This window comes from Talpa occidentalis, unplaced genomic scaffold (genome assembly GCF_014898055.3).
Source record: "Talpa occidentalis isolate TD23 unplaced genomic scaffold, MPIMG_talOcc4v2.1 talOcc4.7, whole genome shotgun sequence".
Classification (NCBI taxonomy): Eukaryota; Metazoa; Chordata; class Mammalia; order Eulipotyphla; family Talpidae; genus Talpa; species Talpa occidentalis.
In genome coordinates, this window is record NW_023605083.1 from 9214494 (window position 1) to 9233805 (window position 19312).

The 19312-nt window shown below is 42.0% G+C and overlaps 3 protein-coding genes and 1 pseudogene across 3 annotated transcripts; 1 reads left to right on the forward strand and 3 right to left on the reverse strand.

Annotated features, from left to right (window-relative positions):
- Positions 1-91: 91 nt before the first annotated feature.
- Positions 92-1132, reverse strand: LOC119231960 (olfactory receptor 1J4-like). The gene has a single exon (XM_037493803.1). The coding sequence runs from the start codon at positions 1130-1132 to the stop codon at positions 197-199; it is 936 nt and encodes a 311-aa protein (XP_037349700.1). The 3' UTR covers positions 92-196.
- Positions 1133-8821: 7689 nt separating this feature from the next.
- LOC119230471 (olfactory receptor 1N2-like) lies at positions 8822-9777 on the forward strand. Its single transcript, XM_037491636.2, is given in 1 exon segment — positions 8822-9777. A coding segment is annotated over 1 exon segment (948 nt). The 5' UTR covers positions 8822-8829.
- A 5333-nt stretch (positions 9778-15110) lies between these two features.
- LOC119230474 (olfactory receptor 1N2-like) lies at positions 15111-15760 on the reverse strand (annotated as a pseudogene).
- A 965-nt stretch (positions 15761-16725) lies between these two features.
- LOC119232280 (olfactory receptor 1J4-like) lies at positions 16726-17764 on the reverse strand. The gene has a single exon (XM_037494254.2). The coding sequence runs from the start codon at positions 17762-17764 to the stop codon at positions 16829-16831; it is 936 nt and encodes a 311-aa protein (XP_037350151.1). The 3' UTR covers positions 16726-16828.
- Between the last annotated feature and the right edge of the window lie 1548 nt (positions 17765-19312).

Sequence of the window (19312 nt, forward strand, 5' to 3'; positions counted from 1 at the left end):
GGTGAGCAATAATCAATATTATCAATTCATAATTCAAAATTTATATCAAAGAACTGCAATGTAAATAGAACATAACAGGATTGAATTCAGGTTATCAAACATTTACTGAGCATTTATTCCATGCTGAGTTCAAGATTAGGGGTGTAGCATTGGGGGAGAAGTGACTACATCTGTCTGTTCTAAAGAAGAGCACATATCATTGAGAGGAGACTATTGCCTTGTTGAAAAGTTTCTCCAGGGCCCCCTTCATGTCTCTGTTCCTGAGGCTGTAAATGAAGGGGTTCAGCAATGGGGTGACCACAGTGTACATCACAGAGACAATGACATCCTTGTCACTGGAGGTGTTGGATGAGGGAAAGAAATACAGCCCCATAATTGCTCCATAGTACAGAGACACCACAGCCAGGTGGGAGCCACAGATGGACAAGGCTTTGCAGATCCCCTTGGTAGATGGAACCTTCAGGATGGTGGGCCCGATGTGGCCGTAAGACACCAAGATGCACATTAGCGGGAGGGTGATGACTGCCACGCCCACTGTGAAGATGACCAGCTCATTGAGGGATATGTCTGAGCAGGAGAGCTTGAGCAGGGCACCAAGGTCACAGAAGAGATGGGGGATGGTGTTGTCATCACAGAAGGTCAGCTGGGCCAGGAGGAGGGTGTGGGAAAGGGCACTGGCACAGGACAGGACCCAGGATGCAGCTACCAGTGAGGCACACAGCCCCTCGCTCATGATGGTTGTGTAGTGCAGGGGGTGACAGATGGCCACGTAGTGGTCGTATGCCATTGAGGTGAGGTGGAAGCTGTCCAAATCAGTAAAAAATATGAAAAAGTACATCTGGGATACACTCCCTGCATAGGGGATGGATTGATCCTGAGTGTTCATGCTCATCAGCATCTTAGGGACAGTGACAGGTGAAAAGGAGACGTCAGTGAAGGCCAAGTGGCTGAGGAAGAAGTACATGGGGGTGTGGAGGCGCGAGTCCAGCCTGATGAGCAGGATGATGAGCAGGTTCCCCAGCACCGTGGTCAGGTACATGCCCAGGAACAGGGCGAAGAATAGACCCCGCTGCTCAGGATGGATGGGGAGCCCCAGGAGGAGGAACTCGGACACGCTGCTCTGGTTCTTCATCGGCCGCTACTCTTGTCTGCTGGGGATGAAAGAAAAGCAGGAAGGTAGAAACTGTTGTTGAGCCACAGCCTGCAGGTAAACATGGGAGTTTTTCCACTGTGGCATAGACCATGTCTGCCTGCACTGCACTGTTCCCACAAACATCTAAAGTGGATGGTATTATCATTTAAAATGAGAGAATTTGCCAACAGAGAAGAGCTTGATGTAAAAAAGAAATAGGCTCAGATGACATCTTTGTCCAGTCAGCAAAAAGAAAGCTTCACGTTGTTTCAGCCAAGAGTATTAAGCCAATCACCCTAATGTATATTCAATTTTGTACTTTAAAAACAATCCTCTGGAGGGGGCAGAGCAACATGGCGGCGAGGAGACGCTGCGAGTAAGATCTCCCATTAAAAAAAAGTTAATAGGGAGGAAAAGCGGCAGGTCCCAGCGAGAACTGGGACACGGAAGATAAACAGACGACTCCCGCAAACTACCCGAAGAAGAAAGTTGCCATAAAAGAGGACTAGAAGGGAGGAAAGCGCAGAACCCTGCTACCCTCCCCCCCACACAAAGTCGGCACCCTCCGACCAACAGAAAGGAGGAAAAAAACAAACTAAAATGACCAACAAGAACAAACTACGCATCAAGCAGGACTGTGAGTGGAAAGGAACTATTTCAGCCACCACACCCCGTGAACTGGAGCTGTGGAGAACCCTGCAGGATTCACCGTGGAGGTGAGCGAACGGCTCCGGGCGCCATTAGAGAACAAAAGAGACTCTGGAGACCTGCACACAGCCCCGGGCTGGCAGATGACTCCTGGAGGAGCCAGAGGGGAGCAGAGAAGCTCACCCAAGATGCCGGCCAGTCCCAGTAACACAGTGTCCCAATGCATATGACAAATTAGAAAACAGACAGTAGGGAGTAGAAGAACCACACACAACCTAACAACTCCTCAGGAAAAAAGCACACCACGAAAAGAAAACCACCCCCCAGATTGCAATGACAGTAACTTGGAAGAACTTCTGAGCCTTCCAGAAAGAGAATTTAAAATTGCCGTGATTAAAAAAATGACAGAACTCATAAAGGGAAACAATGATCAGAAGAAGGAAATTGAGTCCCTAAAGAAGGAAACCAATGGTCAGAAGAATGAAGTTGAGTCCCTAAAGAGGGAAGCAAAAGAAACACAGGAGATCAAAGAATTAATGGAGGAACTAAAGAACTCTGGGAAAAGCAATGAAAGCAGAATAGATGAAATGGAAGAACGAATAAGTACTCTTGAAGACACAGAAATAAAAAGAACCAAAACAGAAAAGGAAAGAGAAGCACGAAGGAAAAAGAACGAAGAAAGACTTCGGGAACTATCTGACTCCACGAGGAAAGGAAATATAAGAGTTATAGGAATACCAGAAGGAGAGGAGAGAGATGTAGGAACAGAGAAAATATTCAAAGAGATAATTGAAGAGAACTTCCCAAATGTGAAGAAGGAACTGAAAATTGATATACAAGAAGCAAGAAGAACACCAAACTTCCATGACGAAAGGCAAAATACAGCAAGACACATAATAGTAAAGCTCCCAAGAATCCAAGACAAGGAAAAAATAATGAAGCTGACAAGAGGGAAGAAACAGATAACATTCAAAGGAAAATCAATCAGGCTGACATCAGACTTCTCTGAAGAAACACTACGGGCAAGGGGAGAGTGGAGGGACATAGTCAACAGACTCCAAGAAAACAGATGCCAACCAAGAATACTCTATCCCGCAAAGCTCTCCTTCCTCTATGAAGAAAGAATAAGGACCTTCCCAGACAAACAGAAACTCTGGAATTTCATTACGACTAAACCCCCACTCCAAAAAATACTACAAGGACTCCTAAAGCCAGAACCTCAGAGGGGTGAATAACAACAAAAGAAGGCCAAAAAAAAAGTTATTAAAAGAATAAATAAATAAAATCAAAGGAAAGACAAACACAATGGCAAATATAGATGCTAACATATCAATATTAACTCTAAATGTAAATGGACTAAACTCTTCAATAAAAAGACACAGAGTTGCAGCCTGAATTAAGAAACAAAACCCAACCTTTTGCTGTCTCCAGGAAACACATTTAGCTACAAAAGATAAAAATAGACTCAAAGTTAAAGGATGGAAAACAATCCTACAAGCAAATGGACCAAAAAAGAAAACAGGAACAGCTGTACTTATATCAGATAAAACAGATTTCAAACTCAAAAAAATAAAAAGAGAACACAATGGTCACTACATTATAATCAAGGGGACAATACTTCAAGAAGAAATAACACTCATTAACATATACTCACCAAACGAAGGAGCACCAAAATATATCAGACAACTGTTGTCATCTCTGAAAACAGACATCAGAGAAAACACATACGTAGTGGGAGACTTCAACACACCACTATCATCAATGGATAGATCAACAGGACAAAAAATAAGTAAAGAAACTAAAGCTCTAAATAAGGACCTAGAGCATTTGGGCTTAACATACATCTATAGAACACTAAACCCCAAAAAAACAGAGTACACATTTTTCTCAAGCGCACACGGATCATTCTCCAGGATCGATCACATACTGGGGCACAAGACAAACATCAACAGATACACAAAGACGGAAATCATACCAACCATCTTTTCTGACCATGAAGGCATCAAACTAGAAATAAACCATAAAAAGAAGGCAAGGAACCTTCCTACCTCATGGAGATTAAAAACCACACTACTGGAAGACCACTGGACTAATGAGGAGATCAAAGAAGAAATTAAAAAATTCTTTGAATTGAATGACAAGGAGGACACCAATATCCTAAATGTATGGGATGCAGCAAAAGCAGTAATAAGAGGAAAATATATAGCAATAGAAGCTCACATCAAGAAACAAGAAAGAACTCAACGAAACAACCTAATCTCGAAGCTCAAAGATCTAGAAAAAGAACAACAAAAAAAACCCCAAAACCAGTAGAAGAAAAGAAATAATAAAAACCAAAGCAGACATAAATGAAATTGAAACTGAAAAACAGTCCAAAAGATTAATGAAACCAAGAGCTGGTTCTTCGAAAAAATCAACAAAATAGACAAACCCCTAGCCAGGCTCACAAAGGGAGAAAGCACAAATCAACAGGATCACAAATGAAAGAGGAGAAATCACAACGGACACAGCAGAAATCAAAAGAATAATCAGTAACTACTATGAACAGTTATATGGAAACAAGTTCAACAATCTAGAGGAGATGGACAAATTCCTACAACTCTACAATCACCCAAAGCTAGATAAAGAAGAAATAGAACACCTAAACAGACCAATTACAATTAGCGAAATTGAAATGGTAATCAAAAACCTCCCCAAAAACAAAAGCCCAGGACCTGATGGATTTACAAATGAATTCTACCAAACATTCAGAGACGAATTAGTGCCTATCCTTCACAAACTCTTCCAAAAAATTGAGAAGGAAGGGGCAATACCAAACACGTTCTATGAAGCCAACATTACACTAATACCAAAACCGAACAAGGACAACACAAAAAAGGAAAACTACAGGCCAATCTCCCTAATGAACACTGATGCAAAAATCCTCAATAAAATTTTAGCTATCAGAATCCAACAATGTATCCATAAGATAATTCACCGCGACCAGGTAGGATTCATTCCAGGGACACAAGGATGGTTTAACATCCGAAAATCAATCAGCGTCATCCAACACATCAACAAAAAGAAATATAAAAACCATATGATAATATCAATAGATGCTGAGAAAGCTTTCGACAAAGTGCAACACCCATTCATGATAAAAGCCCTTGAAATTCTTGGGATACAAGGAACATACCTCAACATCATAAAGGCCATCTATGACAAGCCAACAGCCAGTATCATTCTCAATGGTGAAAAGCTGAAAGCAATTCCATTAAGATCTGGAACAAGACAAGGATGTCCACTCTCACCACTGCTTTTCAATATAATACTGGAAGTCCTAGCCAGAGCAATAAGAAAAGAGAAAGACATCCAAGGAATCCAAATAGGAAAAGAAGAAGTCAAACTATCACTATTTGCAGATGATATGATAATATACATAGAGAACCCCAAAAACTCCACAGAAAAACTAATTCAACTCATCAATCAGTTCAGTAAAGTGGCAGGATACAAAATCAACATGCAAAAGTCAGTAGCCTTCCTATACACAAACAATAAATCTGAAGAAGAAGAAATAAAAAAAACCATCCCTTTTATTATTGAAACAAAAAAAATCAAATATTTGGGAATAAATCTAACAAAAGAGGTAAAGGACCTATACAAAGAAAACTATAAAACACTGTTAAAAGAAATTGAAGAAGACACAAAGAAATGGAAAGACATCCCCTGCTCATGGATTGGAAGAATAAACATTATTAAAATGGCCATCCTACCAAAAGCAATATACAGATTCAATGCTATTCCAATCAAAATTTCAATGTCATTCTTCAAAGAAATAGAACAATTATTGATGAAATTCATATGGAATCACAAAAAAACCCGAATAGCCAAAGCTCTCCTGAAAAAAAAAGAAGGGAATGGAGGCATCACACTCCCAGACTTCAAACTATACTACAAAGCCGTAATCATCAAAACTGCATGGTATTGGAACAAGAACAGACATACAGACCAATGGAATCAAATAGAAAATCCAGAAATAAACCCCCAGATTTATGATCAACTAATCTTTGACAAAGGAGCAAAGACTGTGCATTGGAGCAAAGAAAGTTTGTTCAGTAAATGGTGCTGGGAAAACTGGGTCGCTACATGCAAAAGAATGAAGCTTGACCACTACCTCACACCATACACAAAAATCAACTCAAAATGGATTAAAGAACTAGACATAAGACCTGAAACCATAAAATACATAGAAGGAAATATAGGTGAAACACTATGTGATATTCACATCAAAGACATCTTTACAGACACATCACCCAAAGCAGTGATAGTGAAGGCAAAGATAAACAGCTGGGACTACATCAAATTAAAGAGCTTCTGCACAGCAAAAGAGACAATAACAAAAACAAAGAGAAACCCCACCAACTGGGAGAACATTTTTACACCCAACACTAATGATAAAGGACTGATCACAAAAATCTGCAAAGAGCTGATGAGACTCAACAACAACAAAGAAAATAATCCAGTCAAAAAATGGGCAGAAGAGCTAAAAAGAAACTTCTCTGAAGAGGAAATGCAAATGGCCAACAGGCATATGAAAAAATGTTCAACATCACTTGTAATCAGAGAAATGCAAATCAAAACTACCATGAGATACCATCTTACACCAGTGAGAATGGCACATATTAAAAAAACTAGCAACAACAAATGTTGGCGAGGTTGTGGAGAAAAAGGAGCTCTCCTGCACTGTTGGTGGGAGTGCAAACTGGTCCAACCACTATGGAGGGCTGTGTGGAGATTTCTGGACCTACTAAACATAGAGCTTCCATATGATCCAGCAATTCCACTCCTAGGTATTTACCCAAAGGACACAGAAACATCAACTCCAAAGAACACCTGCACCCCTATGTTTATAGCAGCACTATTTACAATAGCTAAGCTTTGGAAACAGCCCAAATGCCCAAAAATAGATGACTGGATCAAGAAGATGTGGTACATATATACCATGGAATATTACTCAGCATTCCAAAAACATAAACACATGCAATTTGCAGCAACATGGATGGTGCTGGAAGGGATCATGCTCAGTGAAATAAGCCGGAAAGAAAAAGAAAAATACCGGATGGTCTCACTCATAGCAGGAATCTAGAAAACTTAAATAAGGGACCAGGAAAATGAATAAATATAAGAAAGTGAAAATCAAAATCAACAAACAACTATGAGCCAGAGACACTCCATGGGTGGTGGGGGGCAGGGAGGGGACAGATTGGGTTCAAAATAAGGGGGTTGCAATTGTATGGGGAATATAAAAATAAAATTTATTTAAAAAAAATAAAGTAAATGAAATTGGGAAAACTGGACCACCACATGCAAAAGAATGAAACTAGACCACTACCTCACACCATGCACAAAAATCAACTCAAAATGGATGAAAGAATTGAACATAAGGCCCTTCAGCATTTCTTATAGAACATGTCTACTGTCAGCGAACTTCCTAAACTTTTTTAATTTGAAAATTTATTATCTCCTTCAGTTTTGGAAAAAAAATATTAGCAAATATAGAATCCTTGGTAAACAATGTTCTCATCTCAGAACTTCAGAACTTCATATTTCCCTTAGCTTCTGGCCTCCATGGATGAGAAATCAGCTATTAGTTTTATTAAGGATCCCTTGTGATTTCTTAGATTTTTTTCTTTTGTTTATCACAATTTCTCAAGGACTATCACAGTTTCTCAAGGACTATTTCCCAAGAACTAACTGTGTTGGGGACCAGCTACTAAAGCTAGTCATCCTCTTCACAAGAACGCAAAAGCCAGAGTTTCATAGAAGTTAAACAACCCAACCCTTATTTGAAGTCAAAGTTTGCTCACTCCACTTTCCCTCCTGTTCTTTCTCCTTTCTGCCAGTTTTCATCTTTTCCCAAGGAGCTGTCCCAGGGCAACCACCATTCTAAGAGTAGAGACATCCCTGGGAATACCACATATGAAATGCAAAACCACCAAAACACCACTCTTCTTCCTTCCATGCTCCTTAGTGAGGGATAGCTTGAGGACTCAAAGTGTGAAACTAAGTTAATTATTTCATGTTTGTCTCTGAGGATCAGTCAGTAGAATTATACCCTAGGGACTCAGAACCTAGAAATACTTCTGTGACAATGTGCACAAAGAGCATCTATCACCCATCACTGCAATCTGGGTGGCTTGCTCTCTGGCTGGACAAATGCAACCAGCACCCACAGGTCCTCTCAGACTCCCCGTTTGCTGTAGGCTCACAAGAGTTGGCCACATTTGGAGCATGGTTCTCTGAGAGCAATAGGGGGAACTGCAGGAACAGGGTGGGTTCCTGTGGTGGTGAATGCTGCTGGGACAGATACATATGGTGAGTGCTGTGAGAAAGGGGCAGGGTTATGATTTCCCTCTGATACCCACAAAGTCCTGGTCAGTCCCCCTGCCCATCCTCAGACCATCCTTCTGACCAGTGGTAACTACTCCCTTACAGAGTGAGCCACCCCTGTCTGCCTGCTTCAGAGGAAGAGGCTATACTCAGAGATGTCAGTGATGCCTGGTCTTTAAGGACATAGGAAATAGTTGCAGAGTCCCAGTTTGTATTTACTATCTTCTTTGTGATACCGTACCAGTGACAGTTTCACTGAATTTTGAAAACTCATTTGTGAAATGTATGTCATGATACTCATGAGTATTCAGTTAGATGTGGCATTGTATGGTGCTTAAGGTTCAAAGTAGCAACTCTTACTGCTCATGCATTTAGGTGCACTGACACCAGGGAATGTGGCCTTAGTGGACATATAACAAGGATGAAGTAACTTGGAATTCACTTTTCCCAATCAGTACTTCTGACTTTGCTTTTGTATTTTAGCCTCTGTGCCTGCTTGCTTTCCTTCCACAGGAAGATCAAGGAGGGATCAGTGGGCAGCCTTGGAGGGAATGTGTGGTGATTTGGGCTATAGCCATGTGAATTCTGTATGGGGGGATCTATTGTAGAGAGAGCTAACAGTACTGCCTCACTACATTTTTGCCATGTTTTTCTTTTCTTCTTCCAGAAAGAGTGGGGGGATGGATGGAAGCAACCAGTCCAGTGTCACTGAATTCCTCCTCTTGGGTCTCTCTGAAAGGCCAGAGCAGCAGCCTCTCCTGTTTGGCATCTTCCTAGGCATGTACCTGGTCACTGTCATGGGAAACCTGCTCATCATCGTGGCCATTAACTTTGATCCCCACCTCCACACTCCCATGTACTTCTTTCTGGCCAATCTCTCTTTTGCTGATGCATGCTTTTCTTCCACTACACTCCCCAAGATGCTGGTGAATATCCAGACACATAGTCAGGCCATATCTTATGGGGGGTGTTTGGCCCAGATGTACTTTTTCATGACATTTGGGGCCCTGGATGACTTCCTCTTGGGGGTGATGGCCTATGACCGCTATGTGGCTATCTGCCGGCCTCTGCACTACTCCACACTCATGAGTCCACTGGCGTGTGTGCTCCTTCTTGCTGCATGCTGGGTTCTCACCAGCTTTGCTGCCATCTTACACACTCTGCTCATGGCTAGGCTTTCTTTCTGTGCAGGCAATGTCATCCATCACTTCTTCTGTGATGTGGTCCCTCTGCTGCAGCTCTCCTGCTCGGACACCAGCACCAACCAGCTAGCCCTGTTCCTTGTGGTCTCCACAATACTCACTGGTCCACTGTCACTGGTCATCTTGTCCTATGCCCGCATCCTCTCCACCATCCTCAAAGTGCCATCTGCCTCTGGCCGGTAGAAGGCCTTCTCCACCTGTGGGTCCCACCTCACTGTTGTCTTCCTGTTTTATGGAGCAGCAATCGGGGTCTACCTGTGCCCTCCTTCATCAGACTCTGGGGGTAAGGACAGAGTTGCAGCAGTATTTTATACAGTGGTGACCCCCATGCTGAACCCCTTCATTTATAGCCTCAGGAACAATGATATGAAGACTGCCCTGAGAAGGGCTTTTGAAATTCACACAGTGTCTTCTCAGGGACTTTAATCCTACGTCTATTGATATATTTGAAGTTATCCTACAAGAACCTTTGTGCTTATAAGCACTTCCCCCACCACCACATTTGCTTAGGTTTTAGAGAAAAGTGAGTTATAAATCATTCTTTTCAACCCCCAAATCTGACAGTGTATGTGGTCAATATATTTTCTAAAGGACTTCTACGATCTCACAAATACTTCCCTAGTGTTGTATAGAGTCATCTAAGGAGACAGGGGCAAGGTCAATTAAAATATTTGATGTTATTTTAATGGAAGACAGAACACATTTTTTTAAACATTCAATTCAACCAGATTTTATTAATCTTTCCCATTTATCAGATACTGTGCCAGGCAGAGAAGAGTTGATACCATATCTTCATAGAGTCCCGTATGGTTGTATAGATATGCAGTGTGCTGTAACTCAGATCCAATGATGATGATTTCTCCATAAAGCATAATCTCTAGTTTATTCCATGTTCTTAACTCTCTAAATGTATTATGCCATTTAGTTTCCCACTTACACTTATTTTGAGTTAAGTACTATGATTAGTACACTTTTTAGATGGGGAAATTATAGCTATTAAATGGGGAAGAGAGATTAAAATTTATTTTTTTTCTAACTCCAGAGTCCAAACTCTTGCATGCTTTACTATTCTACTTAGTGCTAATGTTTGTACCAAGAGACAGATTCATATTGAGATAAAATGTGCATATTGATGCCCACCATGTGCCGGGAAGTGTGCTAGGCACTGTTGGCCAAATGTGAAAAAGAGAGAGATCGTCCGTGTTTGGTCATGGAACAGACAGGCACACGTTCAACTTAGCGTTGACCAAGTCAGATGGTGAGAGTTGTACTAGTGTTACAGTACAAAAGAAGAAAAATAATTATCTGAAACTGGTCAGGTACCGCTTACCCAAAAGGTGACATTTTATTGAGCCTGAAAGCATAAGCTCATTTGAACTGAAAAAGAAAAAAGAAGTGAAGATTTCACAGGGACAGAATTTTTTAAAATACAAGTCAGGGTAATTTTTAGCGCCTTCCATCTCAATTTGAAAATGTTATCTTTCTGAATATAGTTCTTGTTTCCCAGTCAGTTCCATAAAATCTCTTTGTAAGTTCCATTCTTTGTGACTAGTTTTCCCTATATTTTGCTGTAGTGCTTTTGATTCTAGTGTTCCAAAAGTCTCCAGAGATGAGACCCTCTTCTCTGTCATTAAAAACAGAACAAAACAGGTAATTCCAGTGCAATTAGGTTTGGGACAGTGTTGTGGGATTTCATTCCTGGCAGCAAAAGGACAGATGAAATGATGTATGAAAAGAGTTCATTTTTTTTCACCTGATTAGGGTAAAAATCAATGGGGGATGTAGCTCATATAAGAAGTCCCTGAATATTTAATCCTGGTTTAATTCTTTCATACCTAGTTCAATTTCTTATTCTAGGTCTGCGGTAATTCTCCACTGCTCCTTCAGTTTCCTGGCCTATTGCACACTATCTGTGGCGCTCTCTCTGCATAATGCTTAGTTTACTTTCATGCATTATTTTACTGGGTTTCTCAGTGCTCAAGCAACTGGTTGGATTCTTCCCTCCCCACTATTCTTTAGAGTTGACTGGGGTGGGTGACTAAAGCAGCTGCATCCATGGCAGCCTGCATCCATTCATTTTCAGTTTATCACAACATACTATGATTTTATCCAGGACCTAGGTTCAGGTGACTGCCACCCCAACAGCCGAGCAGAGTGAATTGAGAGAAAAGAGCCTGAAATGAAGGTAGAGGATGTGGCATCTGGACTGACACAGCTGTTGCTTTGCTCTTCCCACCCGCCTGATCACAAAGAGAGCACAGCCTTTGTATGGCGCTACTATCCCCGCAGCCCTGGCTCAAGTCTTAAAGCTGGGGGAGGGATCATGATTTAAGGAAAGTATCATTTAAAAATTTTTGAGTTAAGCTGGCTTCCCTGCAGCCTTCTCACTCACAGCAGCAGGGATGAGTTCAGACCAAGGCCTGATGCAGGGCTCATCCTCTCTGGCTTAGGTGGTGTCCGGGTATTAGAGGGTGGAGTTAGAAGCCCTCATCTGTAGTAGCTGCTCCAACAGAATCAGCTGGTATTAGTCTTTCTTATTAATGGAGCCTGGGGTAGGGCACATATAACAGCAGCCTTAATTAACTTATTGAAACCTTTCCACTTTTTTTTCCTTGGGAATTCCTGTTCCATATTTTCTTTGGGTGCTTTTAACATTTTATTTAGCATCAATCTGTATGTTCTGGATGATCTGGACTGTACTAAGTGTTCCTCTATGTAGGCCATATGAAAACTTAAATTATTAAGGATTAGAAATACCAATTTAGGGAAAGAAAAATTATGATTTAAATAATAATTTTATTAAATAAACATTTTATAAATAAATGTTTGAGTGCTTTAAATGCCAAGATTTGGAAACAACCTAAATGTCCATCAATTTATGAATGGAAAGAGAAGTTGTGATCTGTATACTCAATGGAATACTACTCAGCTATTAAAAAAGGTGAAGTCTTCCCTCTTGAGACAACATGGATGGACCTTATTTTGCTTATGCTAAGTGTAGGGTAAAGAAAATGTCAGGCTTTTCTGCCCTTCCGCCATCAGGATAGATGATGGATCCTTGTCCTGAATGCATGCCTGATGGCGGGCACCTGGAATAGGGTGTGGGCATAGGTAGAGGGGAGCTCTATTCAGCTGAGCTAAAACTGTGCTTTTAAGGGCGGCGTCACGGGGACGCCGGCAGCAGCAGTAGAAGCCGCAGCAGAAGCCGAAAGAGAAGCCGAGAAGCAGCAGAACGAACGCTAGAGAGCCCAGATAGAGTGAAGACTTGCTGGCAGGCCTCCCAGCCCCCCAGCCAGCACCCCTGCCTGCCATATGCCTGGTGAACCCCAATAAAAAACCTGCAAAACCACTAAGGACTCTGATTCCTCCTTTACCCGGTCTGCATGGGATCAGAAAACCAGCACTGTGGTCCAGTCCAGCCTCTACACTAAGCAAAAATAAGTGAGAAAATGAAACAAAATTACTGGGTGATTTCTCTCATATGTGTACTATGGATAACCAAAAACAAATAAGCTGTCAAATCCCAAAATAAAAGAACTTAAAACAAATGTTGGTTACCGGAAGGAAAAAGGAAGAGGGGATTAATTTGATAGTGGGGATGGCAGTAGAACTTTGTAGTGGGTGTAGTGAGTTACTCCGAGTTACATATCGAGGTGTGAAGCTATATTCTTGAAACTGATGTAGAATGGTAAACCAATGGTAAGTCAATAAAATAAAAAAAAAATGCTTGAAGAATGATCCATTGGCACACTGCTTCTGTTCTGAAGACATTCTAGTGTGCATTCTTTGCACTTCAAAGTCTGGAAAGAAGAAAAGAACACTTTTCCAGACTTCTTTGCAGATTTGGTTCTGGATATAAATTAGGTTTTATTGAATAGATGCACTTATGTGACATTTGGAATATTAAAATGAGGTAGCAGGAACTCTGAGTTCTTTTTTTTCCTTTGTACTGTCAGACATAATCATGGGGCACTTTTCTGCAGCAGAATTCTGGGTCCAGTCATTACATACAGAGATGCTGAGAGGCTTGCACTGAGATCTGGTGTTCACTCTGTATGTCCAGACATTGGGTTTGTGGGAACCAAGAAGTAGTTTTGATGCTGATACTTGGGTGGCAGCTGCACTGATTTGCTCTTGAATCCAATAGTTCCAATGGCAACCTTCTGATTCCCCTCTTTCTGTAATTGCATAAGACATAGAATTTCTCCACATGGGTCGGATTATTATTGCTCTTAAGATTATCCTTGGAGACTCATGTTAGAACCTGAGCTTGTGTAACACTTTCAATGACTTTGTAAACACCGAATTCTCTGCATTAACTTCATTCCAGCTTAAAATACCAATGGTGGTTTCTTTTCCCCCTACCTAGGACCTTGAATAATACAATAAGATAAAAGACTGGAAACTTAATACTTGAGTAATTATGACCTGAGGGCCCTTATGTTCATGTGGATAGGCAGAAAACTTCTTTAGTCCCAAATGAGGACATCACAATCCATTTCTAATGAAGAACTGCTTTTACTTTTGAAATACTTCATTTTGCCTAAGATTGCCTATGTCTGCTTCACTCACACGGGCTGTTACTCCTACCTGTCATGATCCCTGTAATAGGTCTAGTAAACACCCATTACTATTAGCTGAGCCCCAGGAATGGTGTTTTTATTGGGACTACTAGGATGGTCTGTTGACACGGGCCAGAGGGCAGGCTGAACAGACAGTAACTAGCGTGGTGTGGCTGGTGGCTGGGGGTTGGGTCAGAGAGTGGGAAATTGGTTCAGAAAAAGAGGAATATTAAAGACAAACACAGCACTTGCTTATTTCTAGTCCTTTGCTTTAGGACTAGCAATGCAATAGTGAATTCCTGTGGTCAGGACCAAAAAGCCAGATTCAAGGCCAGGGTGGTCTGGTCTGGTTTTCCTAGGCTTGTGATCCCTACTCCTTCCACTCAAGGAAAAGGGGAAAAGGGGGTCGGGGGGGGTGGCCCAAGAAAACGCATGCTGGTGCCGTCTTCTGCATTCAAAAACAAGATCTTCGGTACAGGACGCCAACACCTCCTCCTTTTTTAAAAAAAAAAACAAACTTGGTCTTGGATGAAACTGATCTTAGACTTGAGAGAACTCTGTTGTGTATAAACACATCAACAAACGTTTGTATTTTCATCCCTGCGCTGCATCCCATGTCCCCCAATCTGGGGTGTCTTGCTAGTCATTGAATGGGTTTTATGCCAATGTCCAAATTTAATTAATTCTTGGTTCTAAAAACATGTTTTAAATATGTAGATAAAAAAAAAATCACTTGTAATTCCACTTCAGAAAGACGCCCCAGTTAAGCATTGTGACTCCTGAGGACATCAATTTCTACTGAACCACTTTTTATCAGATTATTACTCTAAAATTCTCAACATGCTTGATTTATTGTTTTGTGCTTTAGGGAATATTTTATGAAGGAACCCAGAAAATGAATCATGTGTTTAATGCAATATTGGCACAGAATAGGCACACAATATAACAAGAAATATTGACTCCCTTTACAATAACAGAAAGGAGTGCTTTCAAGTCACAGAAATAAAATGTTAATACTACAAACTGTTACTTTAGTCTTATTGTCGTATCATAATCATTCAGCATTGTTTATGATCTCCACAATGTGATACTAGAAAATACACATCCCACAGAGAGCAGAACTGCCATGAGATAAGAGCCATAGATAGAAAAGATCCTCCACTGCCCTTAGGTGATGAGATACCAACATAACCCAGGCTATGCGGGCATGGGAGAGGTCAGCAGGGTGAGGCGGGTGGTGAGGAACACCAGGCCCAGGATGATGATCACCAGCTCGTTCACACTGGTTTCTGAGCAGGAGAGCTTCAGGAGCACACTAGGGCCACAGTAGAAGTGGGGGCTGGCCTTATGGGCACAGAAGGCCATGCAGGTCAGCAACAGTGTGTGCTCCAGGGCAGGGCAGCTGGTCAGCAGCCAGCACAAGTGCACAGACTTGCAGGTGTAGTGTAATGGAGGGGCTGGCAGATGGCCACATAGCAGTCATAGGCCATGACAGACAGCAGACAATTGTCAAGGCCACCAAACAGAAGGAGGAAATAGAACTGTGTGAGGCTTCCAGGATAGGAGATAATCTGACTGTGGGTATAAATGTAGGCTGACATCTTGGGGTTTGAGGCAGAAGAAAAACAAGAATACACTAGTGATAATCGGCCAGAAAAATGTACATGGGAGTGTGAAGGTGTGGGTCAGAACTGATGGCCAGGTTGATGAGTAGGCTCCCCGTCAAGGTGACCAGGTACATTCCCAGGAAGATGCCAAGTAAGAGAGGCTGCTCCTCCAGCTGCTCAGAGTCCTAGGAGGAGGAAGGCTGAAATAGCAGTTTGGTTCACTCTGCTTGGTTTTCCCATCACTGGTAGTTCTTGTTACCTGTGTGGATAAAATTCTTCCATGTGCTAGTATTTAATTATTAAGTCAATTTACAAATCTGTGTCTGTGTATCTAGAAATGTCAGGTGGGAGTGGGGAAGGAGAATAAATGGATCTGCCAATGAGGATGTCTTGGGAATACATGAAAACACCGATGGGGCATTTAGAGACAATCAAGCTAATACCCATTCAAATACAAATGTGTCTCACACTATCATGGGGTCTGAGGAGAGACATCAGTTTGACCACAGAAGTCAGTGTAGGCTATTGGATGAGGTTGGAATTCGGGTTTGAGGTTTTGCCTGTGTTCTGCTTTCATTTTTTTCTGAATTCGACCTGTTTCACTCTGCATACCGTGCAAGGTTTTGGTTATGCAAGATGAATAAGTCCTTGAGGTCTAATGCAGGGTGTGATGACTATAGTTTACTGTATTGTATACTCAATATTTGCTAAGAGGATACCTTTTTTAAAGCAATTTTTTATTAATTTGTCATTCTTTTACATAACAATGTAGTTTGGGGGGTACAACTTCACACCTTAACATGTGCACAAACTTCCCTCACCGAGAAGGTGGATCTTAAATTATCTTCTCAACACCACACACACACACACACACACACGCACACACAATGAAATAGCATTGGATATATTATGTGAAAGGATTGGATATATTAATTAGCTCAGTTGTGGTGATCATTTCACAATGTATTAAAACATCAAGCTGTATACTTTTAAGTATATAAAAAGTTTAGTATTTTTCAGTTCTATCACACTTAAAGTTGTAGAACTAATTATTTCCCAGGATATAAGAGGAGAGGCATAATTCTACTAGCTATATAATTTTCCAATCAAAAGGTGAGCAATAATCAATATTATCAATTCATAATTCAAAATTTATATCAAAGAACTGCAATGTAAATAGAACATAACAGGATTGAATTCAGGTTATCAAACATTTACTGAGCATTTATTCCATGCTGAGTTCAAGATTAGGGGTGTAGCATTGGGGGAGAAGTGACTACATCTGTCTGCTCTAAAGAAGAGCACATATCATTGAGAGGAGACTATTGCCTTGTTGAAGAGTTTCTCCAGGGCCCCCTTCATGTCTCTGTTCCTGAGGCTGTAAATGAAGGGGTTCAGCAATGAGGTGACCACAGTGTACATCACAGAGACAATGACATCCTTGTCACTGGAGGTGTTGGATGAGGGAAAGAAATACAGCCCCATAATTGCTCCATAGTACAGAGAAACCACAGCCAGGTGGGAGCCACATGTGGACAAGGCTTTGCAGATCCCCTTGGTAGATGGAACCTTCAGGATGGTGGCCCCGATGCGGCCGTAAGACACCAAGATGCACATTAGCGGGAAGGTGATGACTGCCACGCCCACTGTGAAGATGACCAGCTCATTGAGGGATATGTCTGAGCAGGAGAGCTTGAGCAGGGCACCAAGGTCACAGAAGAAATGGGGGATGGTGTTGTCATCACAGAAGGTCAGCTGGGCCAGGAGGAGGGTGTGGGAAAGGGCACTGGCACAGGACAGGACCCAGGATGCAGCTACCAGTGAGGCACACAGCCCCTCGCTCATGATGGTTGTGTAGTGCAGGGGGTGACAGATGGCCACGTAGCGGTCGTATGCCATTGAGGTGAGGAGGAAGCTGTCCAAATCAGTAAAAAATATGAAAAAGTACATCTGGGATACACACCCTGCATAGGGGATGGATTGATCCTGAGTGTTCATGCTCATCAGCATCTTAGGGACAGTGACAGATGAGAAGGAAACGTCAGTGAAGGCCAAGTGGCTGAGGAAGAAGTACATGGGGGTGTGGAGGCGCGAGTCCAGCCTGATGAGCAGGATGATGAGCAGGTTCCCCAGCACCGTGGTCAGGTACATGCCCAGGAACAGGGCGAAGAACAGACCCCGCTGCTCTGGACGGATGGGGAGCCCCAGGAGGAGGAACTCGGACACGCTGCTCTGGTTCTTCATCGGCCACTACTCTTGTCTGCTGGGGATGAAAGAAAAGCAAGAAGGTAGAAACTGTTGCTGAGCCACAGCCTGCAGGTAAACATGGGAGCTTTTCCACTGTGGCATAGACCATGTCTGCCTGCACTTCACTGTTCCCACAAACATCTAAAGTGGATGGTATTATTTAAAATGAGAGAATTTGCCAACAGAGAAGAGCTTGATGTAAAAAAGAAACAGGCTCAGATGTCATCTTTGTCTAGTCAGCAAAAAGAAAGCTTCACGTTGTTTCAGCCAAGAGTATTAAGCCAATCACCCTAATATATATTCAATTTTGTACTTTAAAAATAATCCTCTGGCTAGACTTATACATTAAGTGTAGCACTAAAGTTTTGAAATTGGACTTCAGAATCCCTTGAAAGGTGAAGTACAGGGAGGAACTTCCAACACCACAAGCCCAAAGGGAAATGGATCAAAAAGAAATGGATTTCCATTCTGTGTGAACACTGAATGCACTCAGTTTCTCAGAGCTCAGCCTTGCAATACCACTAAAATGTAAAACTGTAAACATTTAACTGGTGGTTACACATTAATTACTTGTAATCACATTTATCAGTTTCTTTTAGATGACACTACAATCTCCCCCTGATTCAACAAGCTGTCCTGACACCCTAACAATCCACAGTCTGTGACAGAAAGGGCTGTTGTTGAGAGATGTTGGAAACAGCCAATGAGGTGCCCACACCCCCTCTTTAGCGACCTCTCTTGGGCTCTTCCAGATTGATATACTTGCTAACCTGACCCATAAGATTTCCAGATATATCCAGGTGCCCTGGTCAGCAAAGCTTTGTGTCTTATAAAATCTGTGTGTGTCCTCCCACAACAGTACCTACCCAGTAAAATATTCTCAGTCCTAAGTCGCCACCGCCTGCATGGTAAGTAGGAAAGGAGCAGGTGAGCTCACCGTGTCTTCACCGTGTCTTCCTTTAATCCAAAAATCAGCGTTGAATGACTGTATGAGCCTGCATGGGGGAGCGAATGCAGGCAGTTGGGGTTTCGTTATAATAGCTCCTAGTTGGAAGAACAATTCGAAAGAGCTTGCCCTGGTTAATGCGGGCTTAAAAGCCTTTGCTTCTCAACTGGTGTATCAAGCAGCCTTCTTTCCTTGTGTCCATGACATCTTCCTTTTTAAACTTACCGAGAAGCAGCCACACAACTGCGTTCTGGATGCACCCCAAAGAAAACGATCAGGGTTCCCATCTGTATTGCTCAATCAAGCATTTTGGCACTCCTGATGGTGACCTAAGGATAGAACCCCAAGTCTGAAAGCAATGTGAGACACTGGGGAAAGCATTAAAATTAGAGATGGATTCAAATCCTGGCTAGGTCACTCCATGTTTTTTGAGTTTGGGGCAAGTGACCCAGTTTGTCTGAACCTCAGTCTCCTCGTCTCTACATAGTAAGTCTTACACACTACACGACTACGAGCCTCAGGGTGGAGAATCCTGTAAACACTAATAAGAACATCCATGAGCACTACTGCAGCGGCACAGGTTATGGTTACTCTCCTGC